This window comes from Fringilla coelebs (assembly GCF_963513975.1).
Source record: "Fringilla coelebs genome assembly, chromosome: 5".
NCBI lineage: Eukaryota > Metazoa > Chordata > Aves > Passeriformes > Fringillidae > Fringilla > Fringilla coelebs.
This window is the reverse complement of record NC_140033.1, coordinates 48,513,697-48,531,721: the sequence shown is the minus strand read 5'-3', so window position 1 is coordinate 48,531,721 and position 18,025 is coordinate 48,513,697. Positions and strand designations below refer to the sequence as shown.

The 18,025-nt window shown below is 44.1% G+C and overlaps 1 protein-coding gene across 1 annotated transcript; it reads right to left on the bottom strand.

The window, feature by feature from the left end:
• Nucleotides 1–2,650: 2,650 nt before the first annotated feature.
• Nucleotides 2,651–17,774, bottom strand: DESI1 (desumoylating isopeptidase 1). The gene is made up of 6 exons (XM_084206759.1): nt 17,476–17,774; nt 8,510–8,531; nt 7,531–7,600; nt 6,859–6,968; nt 5,988–6,110; nt 2,651–4,841 (listed from the first exon to the last, which is right to left on the bottom strand). The coding sequence occupies exons 1-6, from the start codon at nt 17,747–17,749 to the stop codon at nt 4,748–4,750; spliced, it is 693 nt and encodes a 230-aa protein (XP_084062885.1). The 5' UTR covers nt 17,750–17,774; the 3' UTR covers nt 2,651–4,747.
• Nucleotides 17,775–18,025: the final 251 nt, after the last annotated feature.

Sequence of the window (18,025 nt, the reverse complement as noted above, 5' to 3'; positions counted from 1 at the left end):
AGCCGTGAGCTGACACCCAGGGCTCTCAAAGGACAGCCCTGGGGTCAGACACACCGTGAACTCCCAGGGTTTCAGGAATGCAAACCTTTATTTTTCATAAACCGTGACATGGTACAAGGAGGACACTTGCCATGTCTGGGTGGAGGCAGTGTGGAGTTAGAAAACCTCTTGTAGCAGCACTGGGTTCTGCTGTAGCCCAAGCTTCTCCATGGTCTTGTCTCCTGGCTGCTCCTACCTGCAGCTTTCTTGTCTGGGAGAGACCTCTCATGCCTCTTGCACTGACATTACTGTGGGCATCCCAAAAGCAGGAGCTGCTCTCCCCAGGCTCAGGTGCATCCCTGTGCTGCAAGGCAGCAGTGCCACCTCGGGGCACTTTCTAGAATTGGGAGGTCTGCTAAAACAAGGGACAGCATTCACATTTTCACACTCCTGCAGTACTGTCAGGTTTATGCTACCCAGGAGAACTTCCTGAAACCTGAATTATCTCCTGTGCTTTCTCAGCTTGTCCTGCTGCTTTAGGGAGTCTCTTCATTCAAAATGCCTCTCCCAGGAAGCACCTTGGTGGTCATTTGGTATCAGCTGGTGAGGACCCGGGACAACTCGGTTTCCCGGGGAGCATAACCGTGCCTTGTGCTGAAGTGCACAGCTGTCCACAGCTGTGGCTGTTCCCTCAGCTGGGTTAGCTCTGAGAACAGGGCCACCGTGGCTGTTCTGGTTACTTAATATTTCACACTCCAACCGCTCCTGGTACATTTGCTTGATTGCCGCTGGGATAGGCAGCAGCTGTTGTCAGGAATAAAATCTCTGTTACCAGCAGGAAAGGCCAGGAAATTTTGTTTGAAGTTTAGAAGACAAACAACTGTGAGCACTGCCTTACACTCTGTCTAGAGCTGCCATTAAGGTCAAGGTTTTCCTTTTAGTTTTAAAATTTAATTTTTAAAAAGTTAAAAAATTAAAATACCCGTTTCCAGGTATTTTCTGTGGGACAGTACTAGTACTTGGTAGCAAACCAGCACCCCATCTGAAGAACACAGCCAAAATAACCACAATCACACATCTCTGTTACAACCCCCTTCTGTTACCTCTCCTGTGCTGTGCTGATACAGACTGTTACACAAACAGCAAGCTGTGTGGTTTATCACTTGGATGCCATCAATAAGCATGCAGAAGGCTGAACCAAGCAGAATTAATTTCTTCCCCAGAGCCAGATATTTTAGGCAGTGCTATATAATCTTCCCAGTATCCCCTCTGAAGCTCCAGAGGAACCCAGTCATGCAAGTCTACTTCTTACTCTATTGCCTTTTTCCTTTTTTTTCCCGTTTTGAAAGTAACATCAAGGCAGTCAGGAAAATAGTTTTTTCCATGTTAAAGCTCTGTTTGGCCTCTTCTTCAACAGCAGACATTAGACATTTCATACATGTAGACTTAGATGACCAAGGGTTGAACAAAACCTGTGCTGACAGAACATCTTCATTCACCTTATCCAAGCTGTGTCAAGCTGCAGGAGTATGGTTTTAAATACTGTAGTACTTGCAGAAGAAAAGATTTCCCAGACTTAAATAAGAGTATTGCCTTTGGCCAGTTCGAGCAAAGGGCAGTTGCCACCACTACTGCCAGTAGCAGCACCTGGCACAAACTGCTTGGACAATTTCTCATGCTGCACTTCCCAGGTGGGACCAGAGTGAAGATAATGACTTCTGGTCAGCTGGGCAGCTGTTGGGCACATGCATTCAATCAGAAAAATGTGTTGTATTTATTTTTATTGTAATAGAAAAAAACCCACAAGTAAATCAAAACATCACTTTCCGCCTAAAGACATTATTAACATTTTTAAAATGGCACGGGGGAACCTCAGCAATACAAGACAGAATAGTAAGTGTGGGCAAAAGGATTCTGTTCCCTTTTGGAATTTCAGTTTCCCTGCCCCTTTGTCAAACAGCTGGCTGAAGTTCATCACCTATATACATTTACATACACTTCTCAGTCTAGTTTGCTTTCAGCTGGGTGGAACATTGAGGGCATAGTCCTGCAATTTACAAATAACCATCTTTGGAGAAAAGAGTTTCCTAAGAGTCCTACAGGGTACAGGGGTCTCACTACCCAGTAAGAGCAAGCAAACAGGATTCCCCTCTTACAGTTCTTTTCCAACAAAACACAGGAGTAGGTCCCGAGCCCAGGAGCTCTTTGACTATTGCAAACAATATATGGCTGAGTGAAATTTTACCCAATGACCTTAAAGAAGGAGCATTATCTCTGCAAAGGGGCTCTGCTCAGGAGGGGAAAAGGCAGATTGCAAAATGCACAGGGTGAATGTCTTCCTTTTCTTTCCTGCCCCGAGAGGATGCAGAAAGCTCTGAAGTAGGCAGCCAAGCAGAAACTAGGCCCAGGACATCCAAAGTGGTGGACATACAAGGCATATCCTCATTGAGTTAAGTGTGTGGGGCAGAAACCATGGCACCAGTGCTTCCATCACAGGCAGCTGTGCCTGAAGTGATAGTCTGCTGAAGGGCAAGCAAGCACAGCTGTGCTGCTTGCAGGTACCAAACGAGCACACCAGCATGTTGGGCTGCACTGTGTCAGCTGTGTACCTGCTCAACTGAGGAAGCTCCAAGATCTCTAACATGATCTACAGCATTGTGTGGCACAGTCATATGTGTATTAAGATGAAAGGTTGGCTACTCTTCACAAACATGTATGAGAAAAGACTGGAGATGATGTATATACTGGACAGGAAAACTAAGCTATGGTGTAGTAAAACCAAACACCAATCCTTCCTCCAGGAGCATCAAAAGGCATTCAAAACTGACTTTCATAGAATGTTTTCTGCAACCAGGACATTTGGAGGGGGAAAGATTGAAAGCTTTTGTATAAAGCCATCTGTAGTAGCTGCTATGGTTACCTCCAAGTCCAGTCTGTCAAATGAAATGCTTAAGGAGAAGTTGATGGCACAAGGTGAGAATGACAAGGAAAAAGAAGCATCTGGGCTGCAGGGGCCACTGCTGTGCACTGAGAGCAGGTAAACATGAAACAGCAGAATGACCTGACAATACCCTATTCCCATCTGTGCACTGGCTCCACAAGGTGCAGGACAACAGAGTATTTGACAGTGACAAAATTGCAGTTTTCCTCTATTCCAACCCCTCAAAAATACAAACTGTTACAGTCCACACAGAGTAACAGTGTGAGAAATTTATCAATCTGCATTATTCTGGGAGAAAGAACCCAGCAGAGGAAAGACATCTCCTTTAGGTATACATAAGTTTCCAGTGCAGGAAGTTTGAGATGCAGGACTGAATTTGCAGCAACACTTTTCACAACAAAGCACTGGACAAAGGGCTGTACATTTGCATAGATGCTTTTTTGGCAGCATCTGGGATGTGCAATCCCCATTTATGGAGCATCAGCAGTGTTCTGGGGTTTGTTTGATGTCTTTCTTATATTCCTTCCTAAATGTAACTGCTACAAAATTGTTCAGGAAAGTAGTGTATATCTATGCATGAAAAGAAAACATTGTGCCTATTTTTTCATTCCCCTGTTCTTTCCCACTGCAAGTAAATGCAAAGCTCTAAAAATCTTAAACTAGAAGATGCAGTATTGCTATAATCAAAGGTTAATCTAAGCATAGGACTGCTTCTGCATGTATCCCAAAAAACTCAGTTGTTCCACAGAAAAGCTTAATTTTACTCTTCCTCATTTTCTTTACATTTGGGGAGACCTAGCACTTATTTCTCTTAAGGAGAGCCCTGATATGCTTGACTGCTTTGGAAAGGGCAGCACTTTGTTGGAACTCCTACTGTGTCTGCAATTGGATATTAAAGGCAGAATTGGTCCAACTGGTATTATCATGCAGTTGCCATGCTACTCCTGCCCTATTGTACCGTAACCCTGGCTTTGCAAGGAAAAAAAAGCCAAGAAAACAGTTCTTATGCATTAACAAGGTTCTGTCAATCTGCTGATAAGCTTATGCGTGAGAAAAGGAAATCTTTCACTTCATTTTACTTTCACCTGAAATTTGTCTCTACCACTTCTGCTCATGAGATTCTCTTCTTTCAGCTGGTTCTTTCCCATAACTCTTGGATCTGGCATTACAAGGCTCTTGGTAACCTTCAGCTCCAGGTTCCCTCCCACCACAGCAAGTCCCACTGAATTTCAGCTTCTGAGTTTGACACTGACACATGGTTCAGCTTCATCACCTTTCCCATACACCTGTACCACTGCAAATATTCTAATCACATGAGTTCAGCTCTTCCCTTGAGCAAATGTCAGTGAAATATGCAGACTAATCCTGGGACACCTTCACTTCCTAGGCTACCAGTACTTGCTCTGCTTTTTTTTTTGCTAGACTTCAGCAAATACCCCCATAATAGAGGCAGTGCCAAGACAGAGATGCAAGTCTGCAAGGGATGGCCAGGACATCCCCTTATTTACTTCAAGTTGTGTAATGGGCCGTTGAATGCTCATGGAATGAATTTCCACTTACCAGCACAGGAGTTACGTAGAAAGTGTCAGCCTACTTGGACAAGACAGCCTTTATAAATTAGTATAACACTATTAGAAATTATGGCAATATTTTTGGTAGCATTGTCTTACATGCACCCTGATAAATTTTCTCCCCAGGAAATTTTAAAACTTGTCTTGTAACTTCTTTAGAGTTAATTCTCATGAGAAATTATAAAATAGAAATCTGGTAGATTCATGTTTAAAAAGGAAGAGGCCTGGTGAAGCTGGGCACACTGGGTCATTCCTGTTAGCTCTGTCCATTATGTCTGCTGAAGGTGTTGCCTCCGGGTGGCTGGATCTGGATGGAGTCCAGGAGGGGCCTTAAAGCTTGTCCAAAAGGTCTGAGAAGGTAAAGAAATAAACATCTCAAATAGTTTACTTGGTCAACAACTCCCATTTACCACCAAAGTGCACTCACTTCCTAGAGTGCAATCAAACCAATATTCTAGAAGCAAATTTGAAGAAAAGACTTCCACTACAAACTAAAGCAAACTAATTTAACCTATTAGTTTACTGTTCAATAACTAAGAAACTTAAACATGATTTTATATCATATAATCATCAGATAAGGTAGTTCTGAGTCCTAACATGCCTAGACTGCTAATGTAACACTGTCTGAAACCAGCTCTCAGTAATTCATTCTACTTAAGTGTGCAAACAAAATCCTTGTTATGCAACTGAAGTGTTCCATTAAGTACATCAGTACTGGGGCCTGCCAAAAGAATAGCCTCTAGCTTACTTAAAAGACAATGGTTCAACACTCCCAGAATAATTTCTGATGCAATTTGTAGCACCTGGCTTGTCTTTCAGTAAGACTCATTCTGTTACAGAATTTATTTGATTTTGAGAGGTCTGAAGTTCTAAGAGTCCAGGGTAGAAGACCCATGTCTCACAAATAACGTGCTACACCACTGTTATGAGAAGTAAGACCTAAATGATGGAGCTCACATCATCCCACTGGGATCCTCACTAGCTGAGAGTAAAAAAAAAAACCCAAACAAAAACAACATCTGAATTATCAAGCAGGAAATTTTTAATTTCCTTTTTTTTCATATCCTCTTTTTCCACCCAATCCTAGCTTTAAAACTGCAGCATTAATTTTAAAATTGTATCTCCCCTGCCTCTTCACAAGCAAAGTGACACCTCTGCAATTATGGTGCTTAGAGAAATGACTTTTAACAGATTCTGGTTGTTAGGAGGGAAAAAAACCCTTGCACTGTTTTCTGAAACTTTCTATATATAAAAGACTATCACAAAATAGCTAACTTAAGTTAAAGGCAGAACATCCTTCTCCTCTCTTCTTTGGAACACTAGTGCCAGTTAGCACTTGTCATACAGTGTTGCAAGTGTTGATGTAAAGAAAATTGCATCCTCTCCTTAATCTTATGCTGGTTCTCAGGTCCATCAGAAACTGGTACTGCTGGCTCTGTCAAATGTTTAAGCATTAGCATGAAGCAGCTACAGAGAGGAGGGGCATCCATACTCACGTGGCAAGAACTTCAGATGGAAGGTCAGTGATATAGGAAGGGATTTTTTTTCCGGTCAGAAACTGTGCCACTTCATTACTGAAGGTGTTGCAGTTATGTTCAAAGAGGTTATAAGACTCTCCTCTGTGCCACAGAAAAGAAATTGAAACAAAAAACCCCACAGATTCAGCAATAAATCATACAAGCAGAAAAAAACTTATACCGTAAATGAAGAACATCTTACATTAGCACTTCCTCCCCCCACCCCAAAGAATTCTAAGGCAAATAGGTAAAATACAAACATCAATTCACCCTCAAATTCAGTTGAATCAGGGTAGAAAATGACATCTCTCCACATCCCTGACTTTAATGCAACCATTTTTGGGAGAATAGGTGAGGTCAGGTTTCTTCAATTAAAACCACAGCAGCAGTAACGAGAAATCACAGGAATTATTGACTCTGAAAGACAGCCAGAACACTAAATGTTGTGGTTTCCTACTCTTGTGAGAAGCAGAGTAGACTCTTTAACAGTCAAGACCTTGCTTCTCCTCATGTGAAAATTGGCAGCTTTACTACAGTGACTGCCTATGACTCACAGGGCAAGCTGCTATTTACTGAGAGATTTCATTTTCTCTGGTGATTCTCTCAAAAACATTTCAGGCATTGTTTGATTTTACAAAAAATAGTGTTAAAGACTTTCCAGAAGAATGCTTTCCCAGCCTAGAAGGCAGCTCCTTGTGTGTATTGCTGCATCAGTCCAGTCCATATTTGAAGAGTACCAAATGAAAGAGTAAGCAGACAGAAGCTCTGGGAGCTGGATTGGTTTCATAATACCTTCCTCCATTCTGCACCTTTTTGGTACACAGGTTTTCCAGTACAGGCTGTTACTTACCGGAATGCAGATTCCCCCAAAGAGGAAAGGTATTCCAGAAAAATTTCTTCAGTGACTTCAGTATTCCCCAGATCAACAACTGTGTCTGGAGGGCCAAGAAGTGTCCCTCCCTGTAAAAATGAACAGCCAGAAGATACTGTCAAATGATCAGGCTGAATTCTCTTGGAGGACTCTACTGCATAAAGCTGTTACGGTTCGTGCAGGCATAAAACTTCCATTTCAGCTGGTAAATATGGCTCTTTGGGCTGAAAGCTCTAAGCTATGGCTAATTTCTGCTTTAGAAGCACGGCCCATCCATGTTACCTCTCTAAGAACAGAAAGGTCTGAGAAAACATCATGGTTTGGGGCTTTTTTCACTCTTAAAAAGTCTGCATGTAACACTTAGTGATGCAGAATTGGACAAGGTGTCACTCTGGCAAAGCAGTTGCAAAAGGTGTTCCGGATAGATAGACTCTACCAGAAGAAGCAGCCCCCAGCCTGAACTGAGTTGGGCTTAAACCCACTGTTCATGCTCCCCTCACCCTCAGTACCCTGGGAAACCATGACAAGCAGCTGGCTTCAGCATCTGCCTGAATTCAGAAGTCTTTTGCTGCTTTTCTAAAAGACAGTAACACAAGCAATTCTGATCAGGTAACTTTACAAAAAATTATCAGAAAATTAAGTTTAACTTACAGGTGCACAGCTGGAGATCCCTCCGCTGCCATAGAAGAATTCATCCTTATGGACTATTATGGAGGTGTGCCTGCCACAGAGAACAACAACAACAAAAAAGTTGCAATAAAGGGAAAAAGGAAATAGCCTAGCACATAAATCACTGATAAATGTATGAGCTCAAGGACATAATGAAGGGAATAACTGAAAGAAAAGGTCAATGTATTTCTGTGAGTGGGAACAGGATCTGCTGGGACACGAATGGATATGGAAGCAATGATTATCAAGCCTACTGTAATCCTGCAAGCAGTTAGGAAAGAACAGGTTTAGCTAAGAGCCCAGGCATGAGCCTCTCTCAGCTAACGGGCTGAGGGTGAGGTCAGCCCTCAGAGACAGAACTAGCTCTGCTACCACACTGACAGAGACTTCTCACTGGCTGAGAAGCTGGTCAGACAGCCACTGGAAACAGATCAGTAGAGAGGAAAATGGATGGACAAGGGTTTAAGGGTTTTCTTGCCTCTAAAATGAAACCAAACAAACCCTCTTTGTGTGATATCAATATTCTTGGTATGAATTACAGGACATGAAGGGTTTTTTGGTGACTGAATGTAGATACTGCTCCTATATGACAGAAGACTTGATCCTGTAATACCTTCTTCCCACCTACTCTTTTACTATCATGTTTATTAAACTATAAGACAAAGTGCTTGGGACAAGGACACTATCTTACCCTTGAAAAAGTACACAGGTGCACAAAACCACAACAGCTACTAACAACACCCTATTCCATGGGGTCCACTGAGCTTTGAACAGAGTGGTTTAACTAGCACCTGACTGTACATAATCTTACTGCCCATCTGTATTCAGGAAAAAAAAGCATCTTGGTCTCTCTTCTACCACAAGATGTTCTTAAGCTCTGAAGCATATATAACTGCATATTGACAATGCTTCCTACACCAATGTTTTACCCACATGATGCAATTTAAATCTAGTCACTTACCAGATGCCATCCAGCTGTTTCCCTGTATGCAGAGAAAAGAAGAGTTATTAGCAATGTATTTTCCAGATTTCAGCCTACTTTCTGTCAATCACTTAGGAACCATGCTTATGATTTCACCATGAGAGCAACACAAAGGATTTAATCCAGAATCCAAAATATCCTTCAAATTAGCTACTTAATCCCCACATCCTTTATAGTTCTTCCCTCCTGGCAGGCAGAGGTAGCAATGCCATCCTATCCTTCTGGTGCTTACCTTCCTTAGCTGTTTTTCTACAGACCAAGAAAACATTTTCTTAAAATTAGAGTCTTCAATCAGGAGCAGAAGAGCTGAATTTGACAGATTTCATAACTGCAGGCAGCTGGCCAGCAGAGTATATTCAGTTCTCTTTTTCAGTAACTGATGAGAGGTCTGGGTTAAATATATGACCAGTGGTGGTAGCCTCTGTAATGTATTCCATGATTTCCTCTTTTCTCTCCCACCCCCTGCCCTTAAAAATTAGTTTAAGTGGTAACTGAGGTAGAGAAGTACAGCATTGAAATTTACACAAGTTATAAAGCTCTGTGTTTTCGAGAACAAAGCAACAAAGACTTGCTTCAGGCACCACTACACTGATAATATAATTGGGTCTTAGACAAAAGATCCATTTTAAAATGTGTTTCCAGTTCCCTAGAAGAAGGAGACCTAAACCTCTCTGTTGTTCATGGTAGGATCTCAAGATTAAACCTGTTAAACCTAAAAAGGTCACCAGCTTTTACTGCTCTAGGCTCAATTATTTTATCTATCATAACTGAAAGGCTTGGTCCCTGGTACCCTCCCTTTGGGAGCTCGTAGGGAGCCGGTGCTTGCTGTGGGAGATGTGCTATAACTTCATTTCCTGAACGAGGTACAGAACCCCCCAAAAGCAGATTTAGAACAGAAAAACTTCATGCATACCAACACTGGGTATTCTCTTGAACCCAAGCACTAAACTGAGTACTCCTCTGCCACAAGAAAAAGCAATCACCAACACATTTTTTTCCACTCAGGTCTGAAGCAAAATAGGTACCTGCTTCAGATGAGGGTCATGGAAGAGCAGAGGCAGGGAAAAGGCTGTTGTGACAATAGAAACATCAGCCGAAGTGAGCACATGTAGCTTTGAAGCAGGTGGACTGATCTGTCACTCCCGTGGGTCACAGCTAGGCAGCAACCACATTCCCTGTCAACCCATTGCACAGAAACGTGGGCTTGGAGTAGGACGAAGGCCAAGAGAGAGGGGCAATGATGACAGAACCAGAACACTGTGCTGGAGTATCTCAGAAGCATCTGCTGGCCCTTTGGCATGTCCCACTGTTGTGCTTTGCGATCCTTTGGCCTTTGCTCCACACGCTCCCCGTGAGAGGTTTCGCCTCACACTCCAGAGCTGCCAGCTCTGCAGCCCATTGGCCCGGCAGGCTCAGCACCAAAGGCAGCACTGGCCTCTGGTTGGCTCTACCCTTTGGTTTTGCCTAGTTAGCATTCTGTGTATCTATTAACAAATTATTACACATTTGCTCATGATAAGTAACTTTTTCACTAGAAACTTGAACTTTATCCTTCAGACCAGAGAAATAAATCATTTCAAAGGCAGCACATATTAGAATTGTGCCTGTTCTTTGCATGCTAAATTGAAAGAGAACATCTTAGTATTTACTTTCACACACACCTGCAGCAAACAATAGCAAAAGACTTTCCAGAGAGTTGTCACTTTGTACCTAGATTTTGAATGCAGGTGAAAGAGCTATGGTAGATATTGACAATGTCACAGGTACTGCCAGGACCTGCTTGTGCAATTACAACACCTACCTGAAAATATCATTGCAGAAAAGGCTACACAATGGGCTCTAGCGAGGCTGCAGCCCAGAGCTCAAGAGAAGTGACTCTGCCCTCCAATTTGACACTTGCGAGACCACATCTGTCCACTTTTGGATCCCCACAATATAAAAGACACTGACATACCAGGCTTGAGCACTTACTGTACTGAAGAAGAGTTGAGAAAACTGGTGTGTTCTTCCTCAAGAAGAGAAACCCAAGAGTGTGTATTCCTGTGTACAAGTACCCAACAGGTACAGATGAAAGGGGACCCTTTCTCTACTCAGATATGTACAGTGAAAGGCAACAGGTGCTAGCTGGAAAATGGGAAATTCCCAATTCAGTAGGAAGCAGGGAAAACATTTATCATGAAGGTGGTCAAACACTGCAGCAGGAGTCCAGAAAGCATATGGGATTTCAATCCTTGAAGATACTTAGAACTCTGCTGTCCAGGGCCCTGAAGAATTTGCTCTTGTTGGCTCTACCTTGAGCAGGACTTCTAGAGGTCCCTTTTCACCAAAGTAATTGTCTGATTGTACATACAAAACCCAGGCAGAATTCAGGAATTGGACTTTGCTTTGGACTGCAGTCCAGTCTTTAGTGCCACACATGAATTCTGTAGCAGTCCAAAGGCAGCAACTGCCAGGGCAGTAACAGAACAGCTTTTGGCAAGTGAAGCTGCCTATCTTCACAAGGCAGGTCTGTCTGTTGCTGCTCAGCTCGGTCAGTTTGTGCCAACACTGATTTGAAAATCTTAATGAAGCTGCAGACCCACTATCTTTCCTTGGCTCCTAAAAGTCATTAACCAAGATGGCATTGTGGACAACACACACCAGATCTGCAGCACTGCTGACAATAAGGCATCTGTGGTAGCTCTCCAGCCTGCTGCAGACAAAATATAACCCCTTTCTTCCGCTGATAGACTATGTCTGGTGAGAGGCAGTGCAAGTGTCTTCAGTGACAACACTGCTGGGGGAATCCCATGCCTAAGAAACCTGCCATTATTGGCCACATGCATCAAACAGACATTCAAGACTGAGAACTTTTGCTAAGCTGCTGCAATACCCAGGTTTCACAGCTGGCTGTTGTCATTTCAACTCAAACTGAGCCACAGAGGAATAAATCAATGGCCACTAGTTTCTGAGGAACTCAGGCAGCTCCCTTTCCTGCTGCTCAGCAAGAATCTCAGTGTTGCTTGTCTGTCATGTAAGAGGTTATGTACAGACATTCATGGACACAATCATCTTCCTCCTGAAGTTCTGCCTCTGGTGGGGACCCTCCTCTATGACTCTTCTTGCCCTTTCTCCCAGACTCAGACACTGCACAGAACAGGTCACAGTTCACCACCACTGCCACCCCTGATAAGCTAAGGCAGAGCAATCAGGGCAGCATGCACTAATGAGTTATATTTTGCCTTCTGCTTGACATTGTCTCACTACACACAAAATATTTTGCCCAGAGCCTTTGAAGGCTTGATACACATAACAGCCACAGCATGACCAAGCGAGGCTACAGCATTGCTGGGAGTGCTAAGACACAAGTTGTATCCGGGCCTTGCAGCAACACTTTCCAACAAAACTGCTTCTGGCAGCACTGTCTACTTGAAAGCCAGAAGCTCAAGGTTGCCATGAACCTCCCCAATAATCCTAGAGTGCAATAGAGCTCACATCCCATAGTCAATTGAGTGGACTGTAAGAAGGGATTGCAAACACTATCCAGGATACTGGCAGATATCATCACGTTTCCTGTTCTTCCACTCCTTGCCACAACACTCCAAACTCCTGTGGTCACTGCAATGTGGGTAGAGCTGTGTGCTGTGCTGCCACCAAAACCAAGCCATTTACTCATAGCTCGAGGCTGTCTATCACTGTAAAGAGATTCTCCACTAATTTCCATCAGAGCTGCAAAAGCCCTTGCAGCATTAAATTGTAGGCACTACCCTTCACTCAGTACCTACAGTAAAGCTAATCCAAAGGATGCACATGCTCATAATGCAGAACAGGAGTGTCCTGATGGGATGATGCTCTTTTGGGCACTTACTATATCTGAAGGGAGGGTTATCAAGAGGATGGATACAGGCTCTTCTCAGTGGTGACAAGCAATAGGACAAGAGGCAATGGGCAGAAACTGAGCCACAGGAAGTTCTATCTGAACATGAGGAGAACTTCTTTACTGAACAGGTAATGACACACTGGAATAATTGCCCAGGGAGGTTGTGGAGTTTCTCCCACTGAAGACACTCAGGAACCACCTGGACACAATCCTGTGCAATGTGCCTGAGATGACCCTGCTTGTGGGTCATCCCACTGTGGTCCCTTCAAACCTTACCTCTTCTGTGATTTTGTTATCCAGGTAAAACAGAGAAACAGCAAGATGCTAACTGGTTTAAATATTTCAAGGGTCAGGGGCTGTTGAACAGGAAAGGTCAGTGCAAATTTAGATGTACACATTTAATCACACAACATTTACTGCATATGGCCAGGCTATCAGGTATCAACCCTCCCAGAGAAACTGCCCATATGCCAGGTCAGCCTGAAGTAAATGTGAAGCAAATCAGCTTAGTTTGATCTGCATCCATTCCAAGCTAATGCAAGTCAAGGTACCTTGTTTTAATCACAGACCATGTACATGGGCAGGAAAAGCTACTGCATTATATTTGTGTCAGTTTAGGGGGATAGCCTGTCAGTCTTTGGAAATATGATCACTAAGTTTTTATTTGGGGGTGGTTTGTTTGTTTATTTACTTTTTAATTTTTCCCTTGCCGATGTACTTCTGTGGATCTTTCCTGAAAATACTCACTAGAAGCCAGGGGAGATGCCAGTTCAGCATAAATCTGTGTGCTTAAGCATCTCAAAGATTCAATTTGTTTCAATAAGGCATAAGACTAAGTAGCAAGTAAGCAATATTTGCTGTTTTATTTTCTTTATAACATTCATAGCTCAAATACTTTAATCATGTTTACATGAGCCAGAAACCTATGAGAAAAATAGAACATAAACAATTCCAGGACCCTCAGCTTAGTCACAGGAACACGGAGAATGAAGTAGTTAGATTAGTTTCTTGTAAAATCAATTCAGGACTGTAATTGTTTAGATACAGAGGTATTTTGAAAGAAGAAGCAGGCCCATATAATTTTAGAGTACAATCAAACTGGATTACTTCCGTGCTTAGATTTGTCTGCAAGGCCAAGCACTAGGGAGATTAGATGCTCACCAATCTTTTTTATCGTCACAGTAATTTATTAATCTTTAGGGCCAAACAATGTTGATTATTCCTGTGCATTTTAAATATCAAACAAAGTGGCATTTGTATATTAATCTAAATTATTATACTGAAGGGCAGAAGAGTTCTGAGACAAGAGGGAAGGAACTGTCTGTGCAGATGGGCCCTTAGTTTATCCCATTCGGAGTTCAGGCCATCCAACCCTCAGTGCAAGATCTACGCCTGCTTTTGCGCTGTAAAGAAATAATAGGAAGTTCAGTATCTTTAACAATATATTTGTGGTCTGCAATGGATATGCAAACTCCAGAAGACCATAAAAAAAAGTAGTGAACTGGTCTCCTGTGGAAAAGGAAGTAATACAATTTGGTCAACCAACATGGGTGTTTCTAGCAGTGCACTGCTTTGCATATTGTTGTAATTTCCCTGGGACAATCCATTAAGATTCCTGTCTTTTTTGAATTGAAAATTACTCTAATTAGGCAAGCATTTAGTCAAGCACTTTCTTCTATGTGCTACCCAGCCGTGCTCAACCAAAGCAAAAAAAAAAACAACCTAAGGGAGAGGGAGGAGTCTGCTTCAATTCCCTTCTCCTTGAGGTGCCTGGAGAGAGCCAGAAGTAGGCTATACTGGGGGAGGGTAACACGCCATTTTCATGAAATCCCCAGCAAATGCTGGGAGCAAAGCTGATAGAATATCATGCTGAAGCAATTCAAAACTGTTCAGAACAGATGGAGGAGAAGCAGAGAAATGTGCTTGCCTGGGAAAATGGAACCAAGCAGAAGGCACCTCCTTTCAGCAGTTACCTTTCGCTCCAATTCCCTCTGGGCTGTTAAGTCCCTACAGCTGAATGCACCACTTAAAAATTTCAACCAAAACATAATCCCAGTCCACTCAACGTTAATTTATACTACACTGAGCCAAAGCTGCTGTGGTTAACCAAGCTCCCAGCTCACTCTGTGAGTCACAAAAGCAATAACCTCAGTTACAGGACAGGAGAACTTTGAGCTGGTAGATATTTTTCTTTAAGCCTATGATGCAATAGGATTTCAATCTTCCTTAAAGACTTCTCTGCCTTTGGACGTCTATTTCAAAATCAGCACTGCAAGCTGAACTATTCTCTTTTCCTCTTTACCCTCCACAGAATAAGGTGGATTATGTTTTCTGTCTTGGCAACAGAAATCTTATTGCATTCAGGTCAACATTTCTTATTATTATAACATGTATTTGAACAGACAAATGTAGTCACAGACTGAGAGTGGGGGAGAGAGGACCAACAGTAGCTATTGAGAAGATGCAAAATAAAGCAATATAAAAATTAAATGTGCTGCTTCTGACACCAAAGGCAACTGAACTACAATTTTTAGTCATGTATACTTCAGAACAGAAATAGTCACTAAATTACAGAACGCTTACAGAAAAGTAAGAAGAATAAAAGTAGTCTGGGTAGAGAAAGAGTAAAGAAAAACAAAGACTGTCCAAGGAACAAGACTAAGTCATTCTAAAGCCTGCTATGAACTGTATTAAACATCTCTGCCTTCCAGATTCATCATTAAACAACAACAGAGAGAACTGGTTCTGAACAAGTCAGTATAACATTTGGCAGTGAGAGCTGATCCCTGAAGGCTGTGCTGACATAGTCCACAGTATGGACCCTATCAGCACAGTGCAGTGATGCTCTCGCAGTGGTCAGTCTCATAAGACAGGATTCATCCCCCTCTGGCAAGGGGACCTGAGCTGCTCTTTTCAAGCCTGACAAAAATTGATTTTAGCACAATCAATTACCGTATTAATTTTTTTCTTTCTAAAACAATGTATTTCAATTTAGGCAATATTACAGGATTATCACTCAAAGCAAAAACGTTTCAAACTTGGCATTGATGAAAAGAATACTGTAAGTAGAGATGCCAAGTGTAAATCCTTTAAGAAATGCCTTCCTCTTTAATTTTTATGTCTTTCCCCAATGACCTACAGTTTCTGAACATCACTAAGGAAAGAATTTGTATTGACCATCTGAGAGTTGATATACAGAGAAATAAGAAGAGTTTTTTTGTTGTTCTTCAGCGAAAAAAGGGTCCATGCATGAGGTAAGAGAAGTATTCTCTCAATCACTTGGCTCTTGGGGAGGTTTCCAAAATCATCTGAAACAGAGTTGAGTGTGAATGCACAGAAGACACAACTTGAAGGAAGGAAGAAAGAAAGAATGATTTGTTTTATGGACAATCATGTCACAGGATCCACAATCTCAAATGTTCTGCAGTCTGCATTGTCACTGTGACCACGAGGGCCTAGTTGGCCACATTCCATGAACACATCTGAACACAGTTACCAGGCAGTACTAGCGAGCAGCACTTCCCCTACTACCCAGAAGTGTTCAGGTTTTAAGCTTTCCTTTTCACTGCTCAGATTCCCAAAATTTACCACCAAACTATATCACAAGCGCAAAGTTTTCAAGTTGTCTGAATAGATTAGAAAGCATCAAAAGGAAGTCATGCACTATGTGTTATGTGGAAACTCAGAAAGGTACAAGATCCCAAGACTGACTTTGTATGTAAGAAGAAAGCTTAAAAGCCTTTGCTTGATCTATGTGAAGATTGGCATGGAGATAATTTTAGTGGCAACCTATTTCTATTACAGTCTTTGCTTGGACCAACACTTTGATTTAAGAGTAGTTAAATTCTACTCAACTCAAACACAGGTAAATCATGCACCCACGTAATCTCAAGATTTATAACTCTTAGCACATGATAAAACATGGCTATTTCACCTGATAGGTGAAAAGCTACTTCCCTAAGGGCTACAATAGAAGCAATTCTGACCACATTAAAAGTTTGGAGGTTATCCAGTGCAGGAAACGCACATCTCCCAAAGTGGCCGCTGCTAAATGACTAACAGAGCACAACACACATGATCCCTGTACTATTTTCTTCTCAACTTTGCAAACCTATCGTTGACCTTCATGAAACCTCAGGCTTTGGACTTTCTTTTTAAGATTGCAGGAAATCACAAGAATCTCCTCATAGGGCAGATGAGCAAAGTGAATGCCAGCAAACTGTAAAACAAGATTACAGAGAGCCATCTGTTCAGACACGGAGTCTGTTGAGAAGTCTCATCCCACACAGACTGCTGGTCTGACACGGGTCAGATTCTGCTCCATAACAGGTATAAAACACTCGTTGCATTCCTAATTCATACTTCCAAAACTTTAAGCAAAACCTGTTTCCTTTACATCCCAAGTTTCAGGTTCGGTTGGAAACGCACACCATCTCGACAAGACATAGAGCAGATTCCTACAAACTCTCCGAAGGACAGGGAGGATAGCTGCACATCACCAGCCCAGCCCGGCCTCGCCACAACATGGAGCCGTTCGAACTCAATAACCTTGTAAACAGCAGGCGCCTTTCTTCAGCTCAGCCTTCCGGCGCGGCAGCACAGCAGCCGGGGTTAGGGAGCCGAGCTGTGCCTCCCTTCAGGGGCCAAGGAACACTTCTACTCTGCCGTTAGTAAATACCACCCGCGCAGCGGCAACGGGCGGCTGGGGGAGAAGAGGCTGGACCCAGAGCAGCTGGATCTGCCGCACTGACAAAGCTCGTCCCGAAGACAGCGGGGTCAGAATTCCGCAGCCAAACCCCGCTGTGTTCCCAAGCACCGAGCCGCCGGCCAAGCCCCGCACATCCCAAGCCGCGCTGCACCCGCCGGACACCGCCGCCGCCCGGTGCGTCCTCAGGGAGCCTTCCCCGGCGGGTCGCTCCCTCAGGAGAACGATACCGGGCGGGGATCGCCACCCCCGGGGCAGGAGGCGGCGACTTCGGCCCCGTTTTCCGGCGCGGCAAAGCCGGGCCGCGGTGGTCGGTGGCGGAACGCGAGCCTCCCGGAGGCGGCAGCCGGGGCGGCCCCGGGTCTCCCGCCGTGCTCTTACCCAGCATGAGGTGGCTGAGGCGCCGGGCCATGCCCTTGGACAGGTCGTACACATAGAGCTTCACGGGGTGCAGCGCCAGCGGCTCCTCCATGGGGACGCGGGCGCGGCCCCCGGGCGGCAGCCGGAGCCCTTGTAGGTGAGGTTGAACGGCCCTTCCCTCCGGCAGACGGAGGGGAACGGGAGGAAAGGGCGGCCCCGGTGCCGGTCCCCGGCGCAGCGGCACCAGCCCTGAGGTGACAAGCAGGGAGGAAGGGGCGACCCTGCCGGGGCGCATGCGCGGCCGCCCCGCGCCTGCCGGGCTGCCCCGTCACTGCGCGACAGCGCCGGGGGCGGAGCTACAGCCGGGGGGCGGGGACGGACAAGTCCCGCCGTCATTGGCTGAGGCTCTGAGCTGCGAGCAGCGCGTGAGGAGCTCCCGCCCTTCGCTACCCCACTTCAGCCAATCCGCGTGGGTGAGGTGGAGCAAATACTCCGGGAGGGGCGGGGACCGGCCCGTTCCCGCTCTCGCTATTGGTCAGTATTGTTCTGGGGGCGGGGCGATCTGGCGAAC

What these genes read in the sequence shown, in the direction of transcription:
- DESI1 (XM_084206759.1), bottom strand. Translation starts at nt 17,749, where the DNA reads ATGCGCCCCGGCAGGGTCGCCCCTTCCTCCCTGCTTGTCACCTCAGGG. An exon ending in GGATCTCCAGCTGTGCACCT is followed by an intron (nt 6,969 to 7,530) that starts GTAAGTTAAACT and finishes TCATTTTTACAG; the next exon opens with GGAGGGACACTTCTTGGCCC. An exon ending in CCATCTGAAGTTCTTGCCAC is followed by an intron (nt 4,842 to 5,987) that starts GTGAGTATGGAT and finishes TTACCTTCTCAG; the next exon opens with ACCTTTTGGACAAGCTTTAA.